This window comes from Corvus cornix, chromosome 4 (assembly GCF_000738735.6).
Source record: "Corvus cornix cornix isolate S_Up_H32 chromosome 4, ASM73873v5, whole genome shotgun sequence".
NCBI classification, from domain to species: Eukaryota; Metazoa; Chordata; class Aves; order Passeriformes; family Corvidae; genus Corvus; species Corvus cornix.
The window spans coordinates 4718559-4742985 of NC_046334.1; the positions used below are offsets into that span (position 1 = coordinate 4718559).

At 42.2% G+C, this 24427-nt stretch overlaps 1 protein-coding gene across 1 annotated transcript in view; it reads left to right on the top strand.

The window, feature by feature from the left end:
- Positions 1 to 24427, top strand: part of SPATA5 (spermatogenesis associated 5) — a 170464-nt gene that overhangs the window by 120394 nt on the left and 25643 nt on the right. Inside the window, exon 15 of the mRNA XM_039550764.1 lies at positions 9631 to 9795. Coding sequence (XP_039406698.1) covers positions 9631 to 9795 — 165 coding nt within the window. The remainder of the gene's footprint in view (positions 1 to 9630; positions 9796 to 24427) is intronic.

Consider the following 24427-nt stretch of genomic DNA (forward strand, 5'->3'; position numbering starts at 1 on the left):
GCTGGTTAGAGGCTTCTTACCCACCTGCTTCTCTTTTCCTCCTCAATTTATAACTTAAACACAGGTTAAGAGTGCACCTTTTGAAAGGAGGAAGGGGCATCATTGGTGTTCAGGCATGTACCCATAGCAAAGGAGTTGGAAGGAGATGATCTTTAAGGTCCTTTCCAACCCAGTCTGTGATTCTTCCACTACTGTGTAGTGAGTTAAAACTCATAGTGTATTTTCTGGTTGTTCTGTATCAAAAGCATGGTTGGCATTCGATGAACAGAGGCATCCTGTGCTGTTTGTTCTGCTCAGCAGGCTCCTGCCTGGCCACCAGCTATGCCCTTGGCAGAGAGAAGGCACCCTTGGGAACACCTGGCAGCCTTGGGGAGAGATCCAAGTTTGCCTTAGTCGGTCTCAAATGGGCTTGGCACCTGCATTGTACCCAATATATGTTAGCTGTGAGTGGGCAGAGGAGGGCTGTGTCTCCCAAAGAGGGGGGGTTAAACCGGGGTTTGTTTTTTTCGCTCCCTGGAATATAAGCCTCAAGATGGGCTTTTAAAAGGCAAAATCACCTTGGTTTCCAATTTCAAGTACAAATGAGTGGTATTTAGTGTATTGTGGCTTTATTCTCTCTCTGAGTTGAATGATTTTCCTTTAGCTTACAGTTATTGTGATCAATATCTACTTTATTGCTTAAAATGGTCATCCAGAACCACAGTAGTAAAATAAGATCTCTCAAATAATGAAAACCAGAAATTTATTTTTTTTCAGCCGCAGCGTTGGCAGTAATGACGGAAAGTCATTGATTTCCTTTTGAAAGTGTTTCTGAATTGTTTCCTTGATGTTGCCTACCTCTCTTCTGATTTCTTTCTTTAGAAGCAGCTGCTTTCACATACCTGGTTTGTTCCAGGAACATTTCTTTTACACTTTGTTTATTTGTAGTTTGTTACAGACAGGTCCTAAAGTTTGGTCACAGGCCAGGAAAAGTCATGAAGATTTTTGTGGTAGGGTAGTCACTGAAGTAACCAGGTGCAAGGAATAGAGAAACTGGTATTACAAAAGGTTATGTAAAATGGATCGTGCATCTTGTCTGCAGCACATTTTAACTTCTTGTCACACACTGAAGTATTCGGTCTTGAGAAGTGTTCAGAGCATGTCCTGTGGATGAATCGTAGGAAAACAGAAAGTAGGAGATGAAAAGCTATTACAAGGCAGGTCCAGATGGAGCTGACCTGCTGTCAGTTTTTGTCATTTGAAGCTAAGTTGTGTCTCAGAAAAAACATCTCATCGCATGCTGGTAATTTAATCAGAGCACTGGTAATATAAAGGTAAAGCTTATGTATGGAAAAGAATGTATTATGTGGTAGATTATTGTTGCAGTGTTAGAAAGCTTCTGAGGCGAATTGTGCTATTTTGGCAGGAGTTCAAAATTCTCTTTCCTACAAGGAACAGGTTTGGTGGTTTGTTTTTTCTCTAACATGTCATTTTGAGGTTACATGGTAACATCTGTCAGAGCTATGCTAACCTTTGTCATCCAGCTGTTATAATTGCGGTATTTTCCTTCCTTTTCCTTCTCTTTCCTCTCCTTTCTGCTTTCCCTTTCTCCTCCCTCAGAAAAGAAAAAAAAAAGGTAAAAAACCCAACAACGAAAACCACCTCCTTTTATACTGAAACTTCAGGTGGAATGAAGTGGTTATAAAAGCATCTGTCAACACAGGAATGGTTTGCCAAGCCAAGTATTTGGGTTGGAAGTCATGCCTTCCCAACTGCTTGAAAACAGGAAGTATCTCTGTTAAGTGATGGATAGCTCTACTTTGCTGAGAGGAAGAAAAGGCTTTTTTTCTTTTTTTTCTTTCTTTTTTTTCCTCTGGGCCAACAAATGAGTTCTGCAGTTGTTCCATGTATCTATGGAAAGACTCTTATGGAAATGTGGATATGGGTGCACACATCTGTGTGTATGAGAGTGTATATATATATATATATTTGTGTGTGTGTATGAATATACAAGCTAAAAAAAATTACAAAACTCAAAACCAACAATATACTTTGTACATGATCAGTCTCTGTCAGAAGCCAGCCCAGGCACATCTTATCCCAGTGATTCCTGTAAAGCTCTCAAAATCTGTCAGAAACAGCCTGCAGGATTGCAACGGCTCCTGGGTGATTAATTGCCAAAAGAGTCTGGTTCCAGGTTCCATTACATGTAATTGTTATCTTTTTCTAAAGGGGTTCTTTTATTAAACTCCCACCTCCCCCTCCCCCCCCCAAAAAAAAAAAAAAGAGGGGAAAAAAAAAAGAGGGAAAGAAAAAAAAGAGCTGGCATTCCTGAGGTTTTGCACCTCTTAGACAGGAGCATGGAGGACTCTCTTATGTAAACATACACTGAAGAGGGTGTGTTATGTTGTTTATTAGCTGATGATAGATTTTTTTTTTCCCCCTTCACTTAATTTTAACTTTACTAAAAATCATTTTATTAGAAATGGGGGAGAAAAAGCTTCATGGAGTGGGCAACATCCAGTATCTTTGCATTAAAACCTCACTGTGAGACCCAGCAAATAGCAAAGGACTAGATCATCCCTGCTCCTTGCTAAAATTGCAGGAAAACCGCCAAAAAACTGGGACATCCTCTGTGCCATTGTGGTAAGACTGCTCAGACTAGACATGGGGAGAGGACAAGACCTTGAGTCTGACACCCCCTTTGCAAAGGAAGTTTATGGCTTTAAAATGTGTGGTTGAGTGTCCTGAAGGTAGGGGCAGATTGTGAAGAATAAATTGCCTTTCTGAGGCCATATTGACAAAGCAGGGGGGATTGAGAGCCTGATTCCCTGTTGGTGCCTCGGTGGGTTTAAACACACGTAATTTGGAGCTGAATTTCTGTGATGCCAAAACCTGGAATTGTATCAGTATGGTTGCTTGGGTTTGCACTGCTTTTACTGCATTGAAAACGAGCCGTGTTTCTGACAGGTTTAGACTTTCATAGATGGAGGCCTGGGCAAAGCTTGGCTCCCAATGAGCACTGCAGTGATTTGTGCCAACTGACCAATTTAACTGTTTGAAATATCAGGTGGGGAAAAAAAGCACAGAGATACTGGTTCTGCAGCTGCAGAGTACCTGCCTGCAGATGTTTCTGCCAAGAGAAGTGGTTGAAACTCGGTTTCTTGAGATATTTTAATTCTATCTGAATAAAACTACATAAAAACGTGCCCTGGTATTGTCTGCATGGGCCAAGGAGCACACTGTTCCTCACAGTTGTGTTTGCACGGTCTCATTGCAACGGAACAAGTCTCCTCAAGTCTTCTTTCTCCGTGATTCCCTGTGAATTGGCTGTATTAATCAAACATCAAACTCTGCCAGTGGCAGGATGGTGATGTGCAGTGGTCAGAGCACTGCTGTTAGTCTGATTAAAAAGATGAGAATGTTTTGTGGCATCCAGCTCTGTGCAGGTTTGGAAAGCCAAGCCTGGCCTTCCTTAGATGTTTTTGAGGCTCGATATGCTTTCTCATCAACTCTGGAAATTTTTGCTCTCTTGAAGCACTTTAAGTGCTGCCTATTTGTAGTTACTGAAGTTATACTCGTATCTGTTTTGAATCACCATCGTTAGTGGAAATGACTGGTTTGCTGTGAAACATGCAGAAGCGGGGAATGTCGTTCCAGCAGGAGATGACAGTGGTTTCTATTGATTCAAGGCAATTCTTTCCCCAGGTTTCATTTTGTAAGGAAAGATGAATTTGCTATTTTCCTGCACACTGGCACACTGTAGGATAAACTGTTTTGCTGTAATAGCAAAGAGACTGATCTGTAGTGCTGGCTGAAGGTGTTAGTTTCTGTGGGTAGCCAGCAAAGAGAGCAGTTCCAGAAGATGCATTGAATTACATGGAGAAGTTTCCCACTGTTGATGTGACAAACTGGAAACAGGTATGGCTTAGTGGTTGAAGGGAAAAGATGAACTAAAGGTGTATACCTGGAGGATAAACAAAAGTAGTAGCTGTTACACAGGCAGGGGCATCTGAGGAACAGATAACGTTCTTGTTTTGGAGATGGTTCACTCTGCATATCGCTTTGTCTTGCTTTGGACTGGGATCATATCAGCTGTCTCCCAGTTGGAGCTGGTTTGCTGTTTGTATCAAACCACATGTTTGCTCCCTGTCTTTAATTTGTGCTCTGGTGAATGCCTGAGCAGAGGGTTCCTGCTGCGCTGCTGCCGCTCGGTAGCGCGTTCCTGCTGAACACCTGCTGTCAAACTATCATGTCCCTTCTTGTCAACTTGCACAACGCTCTGGGTCTTGAGCAAGACTGACACCACAGAAGGGTTGTGCAGCCTGGCTTTTGTAAATCTGTGTAGAAAGTGAAGCCTTTGCATAGGGGACTGCAGCATTTTCTAGGAGCTGGTTTCTAATAATATTTGATAAAACTCTGTTAGCAAATGCATTTTATGAAGTAGTGGACGTACCGTAGGTTACGGAACCTAAGTGCTTCACCCTGAGAGGAGTCGTAGATGTTGTGTAATGACAGCGGAGAGTAATCTGCGCAGATCCTGGGAGATGTACAAGGGTGGTGACCAGCAAAAAAAGTCATCAAAGAGGGGAACTGGTTAGAGGTGTTGGCATGTGCTGACGGTGGTGACAGACATTGGCACAGAAGGAAGAAGGTGGGGAGGTGGAAGAGTGTGAGGAAAGGGGCTCTTGGCAGGAACAAAGCAGTATCGCTTGACTCGGGAGCCTGTAATTACAAGACTCCAGCCTTGTGACACAGTGAATAAGCGTGTCACCTGGAACAGAGGAATTTGGGGGTTGCCTCCCGAAGCAGCTCATGCCAGATGGAGCGGGAATAAAAACCTTGTGGAAGAATAAAATTTAGCTCTCCACTCAACTGCGGTTTTTAAGTCCTTAATAGTGACACTCCAATGTGTCTTTTCCCCTCAGCACCTTCTAATTTCTGTAATTAACCCGTGGTTGTAAAAAAGCCTCCACCAATCTCTCTAGCAAACAGGATGGATTCCAGTACTTGAAACTTTCAAAGATCCTAAAATGCCAGGCGCTTCCTGATCTGTTGGGCTGGGAGCATGACCTGCTCTGGCACAGACCGAGAACAAAAACATCAGGCACTGAGCTGAGCCTCAAAAGCGTAGGAGAAAGCACCTTTATGGGAGCTGCCTTCACTCCTGCCAGCGATAAATGATGGCACAAGAAGGCCTTAACATTTCCCACACTTGCAACGCATCTGTCCTGACATGTGGGCAAAACCATGGAAAGCATCTCACAAACAGCTACTGCTTACCCAGACTACAGGAAGGCTTGGGAGTTTTTAAGTTGTATTTATTTTTTCTAATGTTAGGTTACCCTCTTGCACAGTTCATGTGTGACTTTTTGTTATAAGATCTGATTAAGAATGCTTTTGATGAATTAAGGATGGCTGTGGAGATACATCAGTAGAAAAACTATTTTTTTTTCTTGTCCCACTGAAAGCTTATCAGCTGGTTATGCTTCTGCCAGTATTGTAGTTCTGCATTCCTTGACAGTGTGATTTTTGAAATCGCCAAGTATCCTTTGAGAAAGCTAACTGAAGGTAAATGCATAAAAAAAACAAAAGGGGAAAGAGGAGGAGGGAAATTAGCAAAGCCCTAAGGTTAAATCTGTTCCATTAACAGGAACCACAAATAGTTTTCAAGCTTTACCTGTTTAAGTTTTCTTTCCTGAAATAATTATCTTCATAACTGTGCACAAAATACACGTTTTTGACCTAGCTGTCTTTTCCAGTTATATGTTTTGAGGAAATACTCCATTTTAATTATAAAAAAAATGAAATGTTTCTTTTTGAGAGGGGAGCAGTTTCTCCTTAAAAAACTGTGGTTTTGCTGTTGATGATACTCTGCATTACATGACAATTATCCCACTTTGCTAGTGTTCTCCAGAGGAGCCCTGTATCTGTGTAGCACTCATAACCTTTCAATGCATGAGCACTTAGACCCCTTTCATAATTGTTGTGGTAACAACAACAACAAAAATCACATAAACCTGCAGAAGAATTGCTCAGTGGTACAAAGTATTCTGGTTTGAAAGTATTCTGGTTTCTACCAAAACCCCAATTACTTAATTTTGTGCCCTTCCTGGCCGACATAAATTATGCAACCCTCGCATCTTGACATCAGTGAGTTATGTAGCTCTGTGCACACATCAATTAATTTTGGCCCCATCAACTTCCCACCTTCTGTGTGCTCCTCGCCCCAAATCGGGTTTGCACCTCCCAGCCGCGAGCGGTTCATCTCGCGCTCCTGGCAGCCGCATCTGCCTGGGCCTGCAGCCCCGCTTCAACTCTTCACCCTCCCCCTCCTGCCTCTGCTCCTGCTCAGCCAAGCCACCGCCTGCTCCTGCTGAATCCCTCCTCCTCCTCCTCCTCCTCCCGCTCCACAGTGTGGATCCATCCTTGTGCATTGCCAGTGGGTCACCACCTAATCTCAGTGCACCCAGCCCAGGGCAGTGAGGCTGGCCCAGAGGTGACCTTGTTGTCCGTATTGCCCTCCTCTCCATTTTCAAAGTGCACGTTGCAAGATTGAAGCTCCATCTTCTGGAAGAGCCTGTGAAAGTCATGGTGTGCTTGGAGCAGCCACCTCCAAAACCCTACCTGTAGTGAAGCCTGGATCATGCAGCATCCTTCTGAGAAAAGCAGTAGCTTCTACGTCTGTACAAAAAGTGGTGTTGAGGAGAAAGCACCCATCCAACTCAGCACTGCTGCCGGCATGCTGGTAAGCATGACCTGGGCCTCGGGGTTGAAGTGACGCCACTGCTGCAGGTATCCACATCCTGTGCCTCAGCAGGCTTCCTTAAGCAACCCAGAAGAGCTCACTTCCTTCCAGTGAGCAAAAACGTCATGAGGGATGTCTTGTTCCCTTACTGCTGACCTCTGCGTGCAGCTCAGTTCTGAATTCTGAATTATTTTGGCCAGAAAGGAAAAGCATCTCCGTGAGAAGCGTGCAGAGACCAAACACCTGAGAGGGCAGTGTGATGTCCTGCAAACGAGAGAGGCCTTAGCTTGCTGTTGCTTTCCGGTTGCGTTCTGAGCAGCTGGCAGCAGAGCAGCTCTGCAGCCCACCCACGGCCCCTCACCAGGCCTTTGTCCTCCAGTAACACAGGATGGGTCAAGGCCTCACCTCTCCTGCTGATTTTAGCTCCTCGGGAGCATGGAGAGGGGGAGACTGGTGGCTTGCCAAAGGGCCAAGGTGATGACAGCAGAGCAAGGAGCAGTCAGGCTGTGCCCAGGGTTTCCCAGGGTCACCATGTTATGAGGGTTCTCACAGACCAGCTCTCAGTTCAATCTGCTTTTGTCTCCAGGGGCTGGAGGGAGTCTGATTCTTGTCTCAAGTTGAGGTTACAGAATATTTTCTCTCCTTTTTGTCTGTGTTGATGTAATGAGCGAGTGCTGCTGCGACTGACTTGTGCTTTTTTTGTACAGTTACCAGCACATCTGGTCGCCTTGGATAAGGTCCCTGGGCCTGATTGTAGCAAAAAAGTAATGATAGCGTGCTTAAAACTTGGGCCTCCAACTACCACCATATGTAAAATGCAAAGCATTGGGGACAAACTGGAAGAAACACAGATTTTAGTCACTGATCAAAAAAAGTATGTTCATTGTGTTATATCTGCAGTTGTGCTTTTTGTGTCTCGGAACTGAGAGCCAGGCAATGGAGCACTTGCTCCCAGCTGATTGGCAGTGAGCATTTTCCCTGTCCCACCTGCACCACAGCCCTGGTCATTCATCAGTGGGAAGCTAAGCTGGCTGTAGAAAACATTCTAATTACCTGGGTGTCCTGATGAAACCTGCCTTGGTTTGAAAGAGGCACACCACTGTGCTCACGTGAATGTTTCTTTTTTCTTCTAAATAATAGAATTAGCTATGGGCATTTCCTTAAGAGCACACAGAACACAATTGCAGTCTAATTCCTCGCCCTCCAAGCCTAGTCTTGAAACATGCAAATTTCTCTTTCAAGTATGTTGGCAAAAAATGGCAACATCCTGACACACACGCATGATTTAGACGCTGGATTGCACACTGGTCGAGATACCAGTTGTGGAAAACAGCACAGTCTGCTGAGCAAGTATCAGTGGACAGCTTGTTTCTTGTACTCTTGTAGGAATCCAGCACTGGCCACTGCAGGGACAGGGTACTGGGCTGGATATGGATCTGTGCTCTTCCCAGCCTTACTCTATCATTGCACAACTCCCTGCAGTACCACAGCACAGTGCTTTCTGCTGAGCATTTTCATGTTCTGTTTTAAAAATAACAAGACATCTCTTAACATTCAGGGTACATTTTTCCACTCTGAAGCACCACAACAGTCTTTTTAAAGAAACTCTAGGAAGGGTGTTAACTTGATCAATGCTGTGCAGGAAGGAAAGCTCTTTCCTACTATTTTTTCAGCATGACTTTCACTGACATGATCAGGCTGGGAAAAGACTTATTGGCTGACAGCCCAGGACAGCCATGCAATATCTCTAGTCATCTGGAACTCAAACTAGTCTACCCAAGGGAGAACCATAACATAAAAACAATTTAGGTTACATGCTGAATCTTATAAACATTGTTCAGTTTTTATAAAATAGTTTAAATACTATTTACGTGCATTTGCTGTGCATGGGATTATTGTATTTTCCAAATGTCAAGTAAGAAAGGCTGGGAGGGTTTTTACTTTTTTTACTGTAGATGGTTTTCAAAAATCTTGGAGATTTTTTATAAACATAGGGAAATGAGCTTCCTCCCTTCTCATAAATTTAAGAGCTTGGCTTCTCCTCTCTATCGGATATAATTGTTTTATATATAGATAAAGTTTACTTTTTGACCGTGTCCAGAAAGCTGAAGGGAGCTTCCAGAGGTCCAGTGATCCCTCTCCTGCACACACAGGGCTTTCACCAGACCATATCGGGGAGAGCTTGGCTTCCTCTGCTGAGCCATAAAACCCTTGAGAGCAGAGTTTCCACAGCCTTCCTGATGACCTGCCCTGAGGCTGTGCTTCTCTTCTAGACGTTTTTTCCTCCCATCCAGTCTGAACCCTCCACTCTGCCCTTCGTGGCCACTGTCCCCTCTTACGTTGTCTGTCACTGTTTGCTCTGTCACCCTCCCACCTCCAATATAATCTGAGTAACCCTGAACACCCAAAGTGCAAGGCCAAACACATGTGTATGAAGCTGAGCATCACTGGCCTCTCTCTGTTGTTACCTTATTTTGCATAAAAAAACCTGTCAGAGTAATCTGCTCTTCTGTAAGTATGTGCAGCTCTAATAAAGCAACATGGATGCAGAATGCAAGATTCATTCCAACAAAACCCTTCTTTTCTCCACTTGTTGTCTTGGTGGAAGATCTGAACTTGGGATGTGTCCATTGCCACCTGTCTTTCTGCCAAGTCCTAACATTCCAGCACACCTTGCAACATGTCTAGAAGTATTATTTTAGGAAAATGGCTATGGTTTCTTTATGATTCCTTTTTTCCATAAACTGGTATTTCATAAGCTAAGTAGCTTACTGTCTTTTCTTGTGCAGGTTCTTGCTTTCGCTGAAATTATTGGTTATTTGGTGGTGGTGTTGTTTTTGAGTTGTGTTTTTTTTTTGCTTCCTTGATGTGCTGTAACTTTTACTGTGATGCTTTTGTTGCAGGCCTTGCTGAGGCCGGGGCGAATAGACAGAATTATCTATGTGCCACTGCCAGATGCAGCCACTCGCCAGGAAATCTTCAAGCTTCATTTCCAGTCCATGCCAGTCAGCGATGATGTCTGCTTGGCTGAGCTCGTGGAACACACACAGAAGTACTCGGGAGCAGAGGTAAAACTTCGTGGAGCTGATGTTTAAAGTTGAGCTCAAATATCATCCAGATATCTCTTGAGCCTTCTCAGAGTGGTGGTCAGAATTAGGAAAGGGAATATTTCAGATATTTCTGTGTTTTTGCAGGCTGGGGCTTTTTAACTTTCAAAAAAGCATCAGAGGAAGGTTGCCAGGGGAAGGGTCTCTTTCAGGGTGAGCCTTTGTACAGTTGCAGATGGCCTCATTAAGGATGTGCTGCCAGGAGTGGAGAGAGGTGGAGGCAAGTTCCCCCAGACTTCCCAAACAATTCCTCCACATCTCTGGGAATCTTCTGAATGTAGGTTTGTGACTGAGAGCCTCAGGTGGAGAAAGGAGAGATGGAGTTGGGGAACAGTATAGGGGGGTTGCAAAGGAATCACTTTAAAGCTTGTATTTTCCTATTCCATGTAATCAAGACCTCACAGCAGCGCTTACTGTTATAGTTTGTTGCTATTAGCTTCTGACAATGGATATCAGACAATTATTTCCTGTCCTAGGTAGAAGGAGAAACTTTCTCAGATGCTGCTGCCTGGCACTTATAAGTATCAGTACTTCAGTGGTCACCATTCTGCTCCCTGAATATTATTCATGTCAGTGTTTCATGAAAGGATATTTCCTCATTTTAATTAATTGAGAGTAATTATATTAATTTAAAAATTCAAAGAATGTTAATAAGGTTGCCAAGTCAAGCTCTTGAAAGGTGTGAAATACCAGAATTTCCACCTTGCTGTAGCCAGCCCTAGTGTCTGCATTATCACACCATCTCATTACATAGCCACCTTCTGCTTTTTCCATAGCAGAATGGAAAATGTCATGTGCTTGCCTTGGCTCCCCATCTCTGTGTGCTGTTTACAAGGGCAGGGAAATAAGCTAAACTTTTGTCTTGGGTGATTGTGGAGGATTTGTGTGATTGCTGTAGTGCTGAAGGCCCTTCTCAACAGACTGGTCATTGAACATACTGCTCCCAGGCAAGGCTTCTCCTCATTTAGCTGTCACTTAAATACTGGTAGGTTGTAAAATGCTGTGCTGCATTTATGTGCAGCTTAAACCCTGGCTGAGGAGGGCACTGCTGTGTGTGCTGTGGGGTCATTTTGGGAAGCTGTGTCACAGCAGACACCAAAGCCAAACCCACGAGAGTTTTCCTCCTCCACAGCACAGGGCAGACTGCACTCCGGGAATGAATGAATGAAAGCCATGTAGTGAGCAGAGCTGGTTTGTGTAGCACGTCCTTTTGCCCAGAATGTGGGCTCTCACAATGGAAAAAAAAAAAGCAACAATAAAAAGAATTTCAGGCTTAAATGTTGATCTGGAAAACTGTCACAGCTCTACTGCTTCCACATTTTGGAGCAGTGACCTGAAACAGTGTTATGTTTATATTTGGGAGACAGTGACACAACTTGGGAACATTTATCTGCCTCTGGCTGAGTTACAAGCCTCCAAAACCATAAATATAAACATATCCTCTGTTGCATATGGCAACTCTCGCCTTACCAGGCAACAACTGCGTGCTTGTATTTTAGAAATTCCAAGCATATGGGGATTTCCTTTGGATCTGGATCAGCTGAAAAGCTAGTGGTGAATTCCAGTGCCTGGTTGATAATGAGTCACAAATGTCTTGGTGCTGGCTTTGTACGGAACCAAAAATAAGTTAATGGGTCATTGAGTGCAGCTACAGTCTGGTTGCAGGGGAAAAAAAAAAGCTGCCTGTTTCTAATATGGTATTTCTCACGAATTTTGTTCTTTTGCATCATGCAAAGTATTATAATAACTGGGATGTAAAGAGTAAATACAGAAAAAGCCTCAGTCAGGGTTCCTTGGAAGAATATATAGTCTTGGCAGTTGGCACACACAGTGGCCAGTTTCATTAAAGCCTTTTCTTCCCAGTGTCTCCAGCTTCCCAGCTTTACAAATAGTTTCCGCTGCTGAATGGCAAGTTCCCATTCCACTGTTCTAGCCTTTGTTCAGAGAAAGAAATGGAAAATGCCTGGTTTTGTGACTAGAAGATGCTGTATGAATAGGGAGCTGCGTGTAAAGATGCGTTGAATCATCCTGACATGAGCTGAATAAACAGCCAGGAAAGTGGATAGTTCAGCGTGCATCTGGCTTCCAACTTGGCCCCTTTTCAGATCAGATAGTTGTGTATTTTTGCCTGTCATCACTTATGACCAGTTATCTCTGTTCACCTGCTGGATGTACGTTTCTCTTAATGACTACCTTTAAAGATACATCAAGATAGCAAAATAGGGTGATTACTTCCCACTGTTTCATGTGAGGGAAGGTGGATGATAATTTATGAGGCTGAATTACAATTTCCTTCTCTCGTGTGTAAGTGAAGTTTAAAGTAATAAAAAAAACCATTAGATGAGCAATGTCTGTACAGTTAACTTCTAGGTCGAAGAAATCCTCAGCTTTCTGAAAATATTCAGGTTTGAGTTCAGTCTTCATTTCTAGACCTTTCTGAAGTAGTGCTCTGCAGTAGTGCTTGGGCTCTTGTTCAGGGATACTGCATTTTATTTTGGCCAAAATTGCAGGAGGTCCAACTTTTATAAAACTGGTAATTTTTTAATGGTTTTATATGATTAGAATGTCTTCACTCAGAGGTTGTTTCACAGTTTGATCACAGCTCTTCCTAGAGCATTTTCACTGTTGTACTTCATGCTGGGAAGTTTTATCTGTTTCATTTCCCACTCAAGTAGGAATAATTAGAGATCTGACCACAGAAGTATTTAAAAGCAATGTTTTTAAGTACAAGCAGTGTGAGTTCTTTGAGTCTCATTTGCTTGTTTTCATGGTGCTGCCACAGCCAGCTTGCCTTAGGAAAGATGGGCTTTCCACACTCAGGTGCTCCATTTTTCAGTTTGGGATTAGACAAGCAAGGCATGAAGAGACTGTTTCCCCACTGGAGAAATATTTTGTTCCAGAAAGTAGGCGATAAAAAGGAAAAGAAACCCAGCAGAGTGAGAGATATTCTTTTATTGTCTGAGCCGCAGTCAGACGATGTTTTTGTTGCAATTCAAAAGGCAGAGAGGGAGGTTTTAGGCAGAAACTGAAATCAAGTGTTGAGTTGTTTTGAGTTTAAAGTCGGTTGGAATTAATAAAAAATTAAATAATCTGGATATGATGACAATACCCCTCAGACGAGTGTGCTTATGAAAGTAAGATAATGGGACTGGCTACTTTTAAATTGGTGGAAAGCAGGTCATGGTGAAAGCCAAGGCTGGCATGGTTTCTATAGTATTATCAGTTTCCATGCTTACAGGACACAATAGTAGAGCGGGAATCTTGGAACCTGTAAATCTTTCACTGGTTCTTAGTCAAAGTGGAACAGTTAACGTAAAAAATATCTTTCTCACTTTGCAATAACTCGCAATGGGAGCACAGAAAATGAAAGGGAAGAAAAGCAAGCTGATGAAGATTTGCTCTGGCTCAAATAAGAGCAGATGTGATGCCAAAAAGATCTTTGCAGCAGCAAACTAGCTCAAATCAACTCGACTCTTTGACTCTTAAAATATGTATTCCAAAACATGCGTGTTCTTGTTTACCAGATATTGACATATTTAAACTAGTAACTTTAATTAAAAAAACACCCCAAAAAACCACACCCTTTCCAAATTCCTCTCTTTCTTACAGAGGAAGATACTAAGTACAAAAGGAATGAGGATGTGTTCCATCCTAGGTGCACAGGAGGGTGAAGACTTTTTTAAGAGATTGGGAAAAATTTGTCTGTTTAGTAAAGAATATCTACAGTAAAGGAGAGAGAGGGTTTAGATATAGCAGAAAAAAAGGACATTCAAAAGATAAGGATGTGTTACCTTCTTTCCATCTAGCTTTCCATGAAGGAAAAGATCTTCCAGACTTAAGGAAGAGTGTTTCTGTTTAACATTATTAAAGAACAGTGGATTCAATCCTATATAGTAGCCTGAAGTATTACAGTGAAATGTGATTTTCAAGGTGAGGAATGCCATCAAACTGAAATGCAGCAAGATTAAGGCCTCAGATGAACCTCTGATGTCTCTCTTGGAACGGTGCAGGGGATCTGTTAATTTATATTGCTCATTGAAAAGTGAACATTTTTGTGTGGGTGGGTGAGGAAAAGTCTCTGCCATCATCCAATATGGGTAGCATGGGATCACCTCCTTCCTACACAATGCTAAAGATGTGTTTGGCACAGGTGTCTGGAAGGTGAGGAAATACCTGGCATTGGGAATGTTTTCCAAATGTTAGCGTTTGGGATAAAGGAGATGAATCACCGGAAAGGAAATAACTACACAGGACTTCCCATGGGATTTTGCCTGCTGCTGGTCTCGCAGGAGGCTCCTACGTGCGGAATGTGCTTGAGCAGACTGGGAATGAGGGCAGTGTGAGCACCTGGGGATGTTGGAATGGCACTGGTGTGGCAGTGCTGAAAGCAGAAGTTTGGGGCATTACTCTGCCTCTCCCTGCTCTTTTCAGTCACTTCAGAAAGATCTGGTTTCCGTCCCTTATTTTTCTGAGATGTTGCCCGGAGTGGACGGATTTTCATCGTGTTGTGTCTCAGCTGAGGCCTGATAAAGTGCTGTGTGCTCTGACCTAGTGAGGGTATAGAGTATGGCTGGCAATCAGCACATTTATGCCAAACATAAGGTTTGGCGTAGAGGGGAGTATTGGCACTGAAATTTATGCATGGCAAGCTCATCTGGGAAAGAACATTTTCTCCTTCAGTGAGATAATGATTTGCTAATAGTTTAATCAAGCAAGGGAGATTTAATGCATCTGGATGAAGGGACATTAGTGTTTCCGAAAAGGTCAGACGCATTAACAGCCCAGGGGGACACAGTCGAAGCTGCTTCCTAAGTAACTCTAAGAACAGTTATCCTGAGAGGAACTTGGGGAAAAAAGCCAGAGGGAATTTGAATGAGCACCAAACAGTGCTGAGGTATGAAATTTCGCTTGCTTCTCAAACCTGACTTTTTTTTCCCCATAAAGCCCAAAGGGCTTTTGATTCTTTAAATGCTGAAACAGTTCAGATGCAGGAACTTTACAGCTGATTTCAACATGTTTTTCTTCATTAAGTACTTTAAAGATATCATCCACCCATGTTCTGTAAGTGAGGACTCCTGTGTTTGCTTTTGTTCTCCCTGTGGTTTTGCAGAGTTGTTTTGTGTTGTGTCCAGTGTTTGGAGAAAGAACATCAGCAGAAGCATCACCTGTGTCAGAGCAAGCTCCCTTCCCATGAGCTTGCACAAACCAGCTGTAGTTTTACCAAACCAGCTGAGGCACCAACTGCTGTTTGCCTCCTTCCCTGTCTTTTCCTTCCCATTTCCCCACAACCTCACCTGTGGTAGAGTAACCAGGAGCTCCTGGTTGCTGAGGGTGGCAGAGGAGAGTGTGCTGCCAGCACAGCAGGGCACTGCCACTGTCACACAGGCTTATAAAAGAGGGACCTAGGCTGAGCCTCTGTCAGCCAGCTTCACTTGCCCTCTGCTCTTGCTTTACTGCTTTATTGTCCTGGGTTTGGCTGTAACTCCCAGCAATGGAAAAACATGTTGCTCTTTAAAAGCAGATGGGAATTCATTCCTGAAGGAAAAAATATGTCTCTTTAGGCTACTGCTATTGTTTTCTTTGAGTTTTATTTTTTGCCTGTGAGTTATTTCTAGCAACTTTTAATTTTTCTTTTTTTTTTTTGATTCAGACAGTGGGGATTATTCTTCAGTGTCTTAAAGCACACAGTCTCAGTATAGCAATGATCACAAGTGGGGGTATTTAAAGTTCAGAGTGAAAATTGCATTTGCAGTGATCAGGAAGGAATTGAAAGTGTTGGCTTATTTCTGCCTTTTGAAGTACTTTCATTGGCGTAATACAAATGCTTATATCGGCTCAGAGTTGTAGAATTGGCTTTTATGTTAAAAAAAAAAAAGGAAAAGAAAAAATAATAAGTGATTTTTTTCCTCACACTGACCTGTTTTTCTGATTTAAACCTGTAGTGCTGGCACTTGATCTCGTAAGTTATGATGTGTCACGGGGTATGTGGTTAGGAGTGAACTTGCTGCTTGGAGTTTGGCTCAACTCTAGTCCTAAAGTATAAGACAAGGCATACAAATTGGAGAAAGTCACCAAAAAGTTATTGCACTTCAGAGAAAACTGATTCCTGGTCTGTCACTCTTGCATGACAACTTCAGGGCCAGTTCCTCTCAACATACACAAGTTGCTGTAAATACTGAGTATGTCTTAGTACATTAGGAAAAGATATGTCTGAAGTTTTTTGTTTAATTTTCCATGAAACCACTGATTTGTATCCACATTTTTCATAAACCAGGGTGGGAGTGAATGGGGGAAGTAAATATTCTTACATACCCATTGCTATTTCTTATGCCCTTAAGATTAGCAAGTGTCTGACTTGCTTATGTGCCTGTTATGATTAATTTTAATAGTACACAGTGTCTGACTGTCCATCCTCAGTGTTCAATTTATCTTTCTTTACATGTATATTCATTTTCCCCTTGGATATGCTGAGTTAGAGGAGGGCCACCAAGTTGATTGGAGGGATGGAACACCCTTCCTATGGGGAAAAGCTGAGAGAATCAGGATTGTTCAGCCTGGAGAAGAGAAGGCTTTGGGGTCACCTAATTGTGGCCTTCCAGGGACCCTGCAGGGATCCTGCAAGAATGGAGAAGGACTATTGGCAAGGGCATGTAGTGACAGGACAAGGGGCAATTTCTTTCAAACTGAAAGAAAATAAGTTTAGATTAGCTTATTATGAACAAATTGTTCCCTGTAAGGGTGGTGAGGCTCTGGCACAGCTTGCCCAGGGAAGTTGTGGCTGCTCCATCCCTGGAAGTGTCCAAGGCCAGGCTGGATGGAACTCTGAGCAACCTGGTCTAGTGAAAGGTGTCCCTGCCCATGGCAGCGAGGTTGAAACTGGAGGATTTTAAGGTCCCTTCTAACCCAGGCTGTTCCTGATTCTGTGATTTCAAGGAGGTAGCACCAAGGCATAATCTCCAGCATCAGCTTGGCCAGGAGAGCTGCAGAAGGCTCCCCACTTCTGCAGTGAAATTACCTTCCATCCTTAATAGAATCAGCCCTCCAAAACCATGGGTTGTACTTGGTCAATGAGATCTGAAATAGTTCTGATTATCATCTTAATTGGCACTAGGAATATTTAGATATAGTACCTGAAGGCTAATTCAGGATGTTTATACCAGATGAAAGCATCCAGAGGAACACCTTGTACTGACCTACTTGTGTTTCTGGGACTGTGCCAGTTAAATTGTTGTCATGGTAGAAGAAATGTTAATGAATGGCAGAGGAATAATAGGGCCCAGGTGTAAAAGCCTATTAATCTACCTGGCTATTGTTGCTGTGAATGAAGAACATGTTATTTTAATGGCAACACTGACTGTTTACACTTCACTGAACTGCAAAGATTGGAGAGCTGGGGGTGTGCGTGAATTAAAATGTTTGAACATATATTGGTATCTTTGTGTGCAGGGAAAATAGGATGTTTGCTTTTGGCAGTCATCTGCAAAAAGTCATTGTTTCTGTTGCAAAAATTTGGAACCTAATAATGAATAATAGTATCTAATAAAATCAAATCACAATAGACTGTGAATTTCTTGAACAATAAATGTACCTAATTTTAAGCTTAAATGCCCTCTCTGGTAAAGCTACCATTGTGTAGTACATGCACCAACTATTCTGCTTTCATTGCTTTCTCCCATGATAGAAATGATATTTGACTTGTGTGAAGTGAATTTTGAGTTTATTTTGTAAGGGGTGATCATTACTGATAAAATATTTGGAGGTGGGGTAGGGGGGGTGGGGTTTGGTTTCTTCCTTAACATTTTAATTATGATGTGCTTTGATACTTCCTGTCCTTAAAAATGTGTATAAGGCACAGGTTTATGCACTTGTCATCCCAGAAAGTTGAGTTTGTAAATGCACTCTGCTATATTCCTTTCAAAGAGGTTTTGATTATGTGTAATTTTATTTTCCTAAGTGAGATTTTTTGCAGATAGAACAGTTGAAATGTCTGCTTTTGTTCCACTTTCTTTTTTTATCCACAAACTTTAGCAATGGCGGTGTTGGAGCTGGTGGCTTTCTGGTGAGATTAAGCTGCTCGGTGTTAATTCTGAAACCATTTGAGAAGTTGTTAGTAATAAAAATAGTCACTGATGCTGAATGTGGGAACAGGGAATCTTTCAAGTATTGCAGCCAAACCTACATCGTCAAACAGGGCAATTTTCATTCTTGCCATGTAACTTCTGTTTTCCAGAGCCCTGCTGGAAAGCTGATGGGCACAAGCACTCCTGTAGCTCGGATTTTTGCGTAGCAGAAGTTGCAAGTTGTTATTTCTAAGTTATCTTTTATGGTTACCCTTAAATACATATGGAAAAGCTTTGGATTGCCTTTGGCAAAAGGATTAAAAGGTTATTGGCAGATGGAAGCAGCACAATAATAATGCTGCAGCAAATTATTAGCTATGTTAGAAGCAATTCCATGGCCTGTTTTACTTTTTAATTAAACTTTTTTCAAACTATCACCTAGTTCCCAGCTTAGGCTTTTTGTTTCCTGTCTTTGAGTAATGAAAATGTCAAGGATAGCTGGGTAGGAAAAAAACCTTTCAGGTCTTAGTCTTCTGTAATTTGTCCATGGCATTGCGTGTATAGAAGGGAGCCATCGGATCTGGCCTGACCACTTGCAGTGGGAGAAAACGGAGCAAACCCCAAGATGACTGCAAGTGCTAATTGGTCTTGACATCCCCATTGTCAGGGGAGGAGAACCAAGAGCGTTTTGTCCAGTTTAAAAGAGCTGCTTCGGGTTTTGTTTGATGGTTTATTTTCCTATTTAGGGAAGTTGGGGGTGGGAGTTACTTTCTCAAAGTAATTGGCGTCTTACAGACGTGGTCTTTGTTACTTCATTTCCTAGCAAACAAAATAAATTTGTGATAAAACTGGAAAATGACTGTTATATTAACATTGCACAGTGAAACACACCATTGGAAGGAGAGGAGGGGGAGAGCAGCAATCTTGTCTTCTGTTTTGTCCTCTTGTGCTCTTTACTGGGATAAACCAACTTTGTCTTTTTCCAGAACTGCTCCCAGTGAGCTCTCATTTGATGGAAACCAATGAAGAGGGTAAAAAAAAAATTTTACCCAGCTCATAGGTCACTCTGTGGGTTTGCAAGTATTTGTGAGTCTGTGTAAGTAGAACTCTTTGTGAGTCTGTGTAAGGAGAACTCTTTCTGCTCAGTCTCTTCAGCAGTTGATTTCCCTTGCACGGCGTGGTTTTTGTTGCTGAGCTGAGGATGAGGGACCAAAGAGCAGGAGACAGCCGGACAGGTTGTTGGGGATTTTTCCCATGACAAGCAAGGACAAGGAGCTTGGGTGTTCAGCACTGCCACACTGCCACAAGCAAGCAAAACACTCAGACCCCAAACCAAAAGCCACGTGCTACTTGTGTTTCTGCTTACCTGTGCAAGTGGTGGTTGTGGCTGTGTATCTGGAGAGAGGGATTTTGGGGAGTCCCCTTGCCAGGGAGGGCATAGTATGGCTGGCGGACTCATCACAGGCTCCTCATTTCATGGGATCTTGCCATTTCTGTGGTCATTTCTGGGTATTTCTGTATTATATAGACCAAGGGGCAGAGAACCAAACTGCGCTCCTTTGTTAGTGAAACAGAATTTGCAAGGCAAGAAAATGCGTGCGATAGTTTAGTGTAACCAAGAGAGAACAAAACTTTTCTTGATTTTGACTTTTCTAGTTTAAGGCCTGAGGACTTCCAAAGAAGTGGTGTTGGCAGTCTTGTTTTAATATTCAAATAGCAAGAGCTCATCATAATGAGAAGTCAGCTCTCAGAAGTGGAGTATGGAATATAGTCAAAATGTTAAAAGCTGAAAACTTTCTGTTCATTTTTAACATTTGTTGCTACTAAATGTGCAAAAGTATTTGTGAAGTAAGCTGAAAAACCTGGGGCTTGGGGGCATTGTAGGAGATTTTTTTGTATATGATTATATGTATAAAGAGCTTTCTCTTCTTGTTTATGATTTTCTTCACAAGAAAATAAGTTCTGTGAACTTACCCATACAAAAAAGATCCTATTCTTTCCTCTTCTTTGTTATATACTCTTTGCACACGAGCTAAAAAAAAAAAAAAAGTTGGTTTATTCATTAAAAAAAACCCCTAGTTTCTCTTCATTGAACCATGTTTGTTAATAACAATATTTATAGAGGAGCAGTAAAAAAAAGAAAAAAAAAAAGAAGTATGAAATTAATTTGTCTTTTGTCAGTGCTTGGAAGTTGGAATAAGAAAGGGAACTGGAGCACTGAGACAGTATCTTACCCTAGGCTAGTTGTTTACCATTAAAGAGAGAGCTTGCATGCTGGAGGGTGTGTTATGTTTTGGACTTACTTCCTTGTAACTCATAAATCTTGGCTGTATAAACGTTCAGTCATTAATTAAGGCTTTCAAATTAATCTGTTTCCTGACTGGACTTGGCTGGTTTTGCATAGAGCAGTGCTGTTGCCCAATCTCCCAGTTTCGGAGTGCTCTCGAACGTGTGACATGGGAGGATGGTGTTTATTGTGGAGAGTTAATGAACAGCACCAAAGGAAGGAGGGGGAGCTCCTTGGTTACCAACATGTGCAGGAAATAGGGTGCTGGTATCAAAATGGTTTTGTGCACTTTAATTGCTTCCCTTACTTCAAACAATGGCAAAAGTGGGTATTTTGTATTGATAAATGTCAGTCCCAGGCAGAAGTATTTTTCATTCCTTTCATTATTCTCACATAGTGTTCTGGTTTTGCAATTCAGCCGGTGTGCTCAGGATGTTGTATAAATACAGCCAAAACATCTCTCTCATGTGATGGAAAAAGATTTCAACTTTCATTAGAGACTTCTTAGAAATTAGTTGGTAGTATTTTCACTCAGGTGCTGCTCATTTGGGGTTTGTGTCCTACTTGTTTTACCCTTTCTTTACAAATGTGTAAATGTATATAAATATTTGTGTCTCCTTTCCTACTTATGCAGCCATGGAGGAGCTTTTATCATATATTTAATTGTTTCTCTAATATTAAGTATTTTCAGAAGTTCATCCTGAGGATGTACTACTTTTTATAGCCATTTCAAACCAGAAATATTTTCATTACCTGGGTACCAGCTGACTAGATGTGAATTAAAGCAGTCAGCTTCCTTCAGTTCTGCATGTGCAAAAGATTTCATAAATAACTTGTCAGGTTTAGATTAGACATATGGAAGAAGAGGGTGCTGAGCCACTGGCACAGGTTGCCCTGAGAAGTTGTGGATGCCCCATCCCTGGGAGTGTTCAAGGCAAGATTGGATTGGGATCTGAGCAACCTGGTCTGGTGAAAAGTGTTCCTGCCCATGGCAGGGGGGTTGGGACAAGACAATCTTTAAGATCCCTTCCAACTTAAACCATTCCAGAATTCTTTTTTTTTTTTTAGTAAAATTATTTTTCCATATCCAAGAAAACCCCTTGATTTTTAATGGCATGAAAGACAAGGTGTGTTTTCACTGTCACTTAGTCCCAAGCTAAGCCATTCTAAATGTTTCCAGGTCTTTCAGTATTGCTTTTTACAGATTTCTGATGAGAAACATGACTCCACGTGTTTGTGAGGAGCACTGGCCAGAGGAATCCCTCTCCTTTTAATCAGCACTTTGAAAAACTCAGTGTGTCCTCAGTGCTAATGTTGGCACGTGAAAGAGCAGCCTGACCCTTAAGAACAACTCTGCCCCTCTTACCATGTTTTTTTGGAGCAGAAAAAGAGGTTATTGTCACACAATAAGTTCTTTCAGTGGCAGCTTAGTCTCTAGAAGTTTGTGACAGAGATGCAGCATCAAAGATATGCGGGCAGTGAGTGACCTACTGAGCTGGGCAGGTGGTGGAGTCCAGGTGGGCTTGCTGTGCTTGGTGAAAGTACCATGTGGAGCATGATAGGAACACTTGCTAAATATTAAACGTAGTATTAAGAAACTGAGGTAATAAATCTCTCTTCTGCCAGTATACATTTGATTGGGGACAGTCCTGGACTTGCTGGGAGATAGGATGGATTTTTGGATTGTCTCATTGGTTTCTTCTTTCTTATGGATTTGATAAATCACTTGACACATCATAGTTGGTAACAAGTAAACTATTTCAAAGCCTGAAATGATGCCTGGGTGACATTTGTAATTTGAAATCCATTGTTACATAAGACTTGACATTCAGTGCTGTATTCAGTCTGTTGTATTCAGTGTCTGTGTGCAACCTAGGGAGCAGAGCAAATTACAATTCACCTTATTGCTTGCCATATACAAACTAGGACTGGTTTTGCTGTGCGCAGGTTCAAAATGAGGAGCTACATTCAAAATACCTCTAGGGCTTTATTACAGATGGTGTGTTTCGTGGCTACCCATTTGTTTTGGGACCTGTTTCCTGAGGGTTGTTACCAGGAGGTTGCATCAAACCACTTTGGAATGGCTGGTGCTGGTTTCGGTGTCATTCCAATCCTGTGCTGTACAGCAGAAGTCATTCAACCTATTTAAAAAGGGCTTAAAGCTAGCTAAATAAAGTAAATAAAAGGCGGGGTCAGTTCATGTGGTGGTGGGAGCCAAGACCAGTGATGACTCCCTGGACTGCAGGAGCTACTCTGCTCATCTGGCAATCCTGGAGCTCTCCAGGCTTTTCCAGCAGAGCCAGCGCAGAGAACTGTGCAGGATCTCCTTGTGATCATTGCTCCTGCTGTGGTTTCCCAAGGTGAACAAAACAATGATCCTGGTGTTAAAGTGATAAACCAAGTCCAGTCCTAGCCCAGTCAGGATCTGCAGGGAACAGGTTGTTCCCTGCGAGTCGGAACAACGCTGATAACATTTGACAGGAATAGCAAATACACATTAATATTTGCATTATGATAACAGGGAGAGTCTATTTTGAGGTTTATATTTGGTACTAATAATTCATCCTTGGGTTTGGGATGATTCCTGAACGAAAGTATCTGTTTCCTACAGAAACAGTCTTTCTTGAAAGTCCCTCATTTTTCAAACAGAGAGCTTTTAGTCACTTTATTTTTACCATTTGAAATCCAGCAGTTTTATTGTACTAATGTTTAGCCTGCCAGGACCTTTTAGCACCAGATTTTTTCCCTTTGAAAATAGTGAGGGTTTTTTTGCTGTTTGTTTCTTCTTAATTCATATGCAACATTTAAGGAAAGCTTAATTAACCCCAGAATACAGGGAGAGGGAAAGGAAACAGTGCTCAGCAATTGAGACTATATTTAGCTACATTTATACAGAAATAATTGTATTACCTAAATCCCTTTTTCTTTATTTTTGGATGAGTTTGGGGGCTAGGTAGGCAAGGCAGGCACAGGCTTGGTAAAAAGAAAAGGGTGGGAGGAAAAATGCTTCCATGCATCTGGAAAACAGAAATATAATGAGCTATCTTTGTTTCTGTGTAGAGCTGAAGCAGGTCTAGCTCTTAAAACTCCTTGAGTCAGAGTTTAAGTTTCAGTTTAGGAGGTTTTCAAAGTTTGGAAAAGCCATGGAAGTTGAATTCTATTCTCAAGGTGTGAACACGGGACTGGGCTGATCCTGGATAGGAAGGCCAGTTCTTGTTACTGTTTTTTATTAAAATATTTTGTTACTTCTGCTGCAAATTAACATTGGTTTGAACATTTTCTCTCTTAAGTATTGTTCAGTCTTCCTCATTAAAAAAACGTTTCCTCAATAATAATAGGTTCCATATGTAGATGTACTATGTATGTAAAGTGATACATATTAATATAGCAATTGCCCATGAAAATCTGTTTTTTTGCTTTTCCACCATGTAATGACCCTTCCTGCTTCTGCCCCCAAACAAGCAGAACAACAAGAGGGCCTGTTGAATGGAAGTGTGCAGTTTTAAACAATTTTCCAGATACGACGTTTTCCGAGCTGGAGTGGAGCTGGCAGAGGAGGCCGGCAGAGATGGATCGCTGGCTGTTCCAGGAACAGCCTGACTTTGCAAAGCAGGGTCAGTACCGGAGCTCGCGTGTGCCTGACAGCGAGCGCCCGGCTTTCCCGGGAAAGCTGCTCACCAGGTGCTTCACTGGGCCCTCCTCCTGCAGGATCCTTCTCTGACAGAACGGTGCTTCCAGCTGAGCCCTTGCTCAGTGCTTTGCTGAAGCCCAGTGTTGCAGTGAGATGGAAACACTTCACAATGCTTTGTACTTCATCCCAAAAACCTGTGGGGAAAGCAGTCCTTAAAAAGAAAGAAAACAAACCCCCTTTTTCATTTTTAGAGGGTTACAACAGTATCCCAACATCTGCCTGTAGAAACAACACCCAACCTCCATTTCATAAAGCCATAGAGCTCTACAAAGCCAAGTTACCTTGTGAAATCTCTATTTTTTTAATCTTTATGCATTTAACAAAAGGAATATTTCCATGTGTTCTGGTTAAGTCTTGGAACATGATGCAATCAGTCAGTTTGGCCGAGGAGATGTTCTCCTGCAGCAGATGAGCTTGCCAGCTTCCGCAGGGAGAGGAGGTGGGGGAGAGCTACAAGCATTCTTCGCTCCTGCCAGTTGCGAGTTAAAAGACTGTCAGAACCATTTCCCAAAGCAAAAGGGACACATTGAGTTTTTCTTCAATCCATTGGTCGAG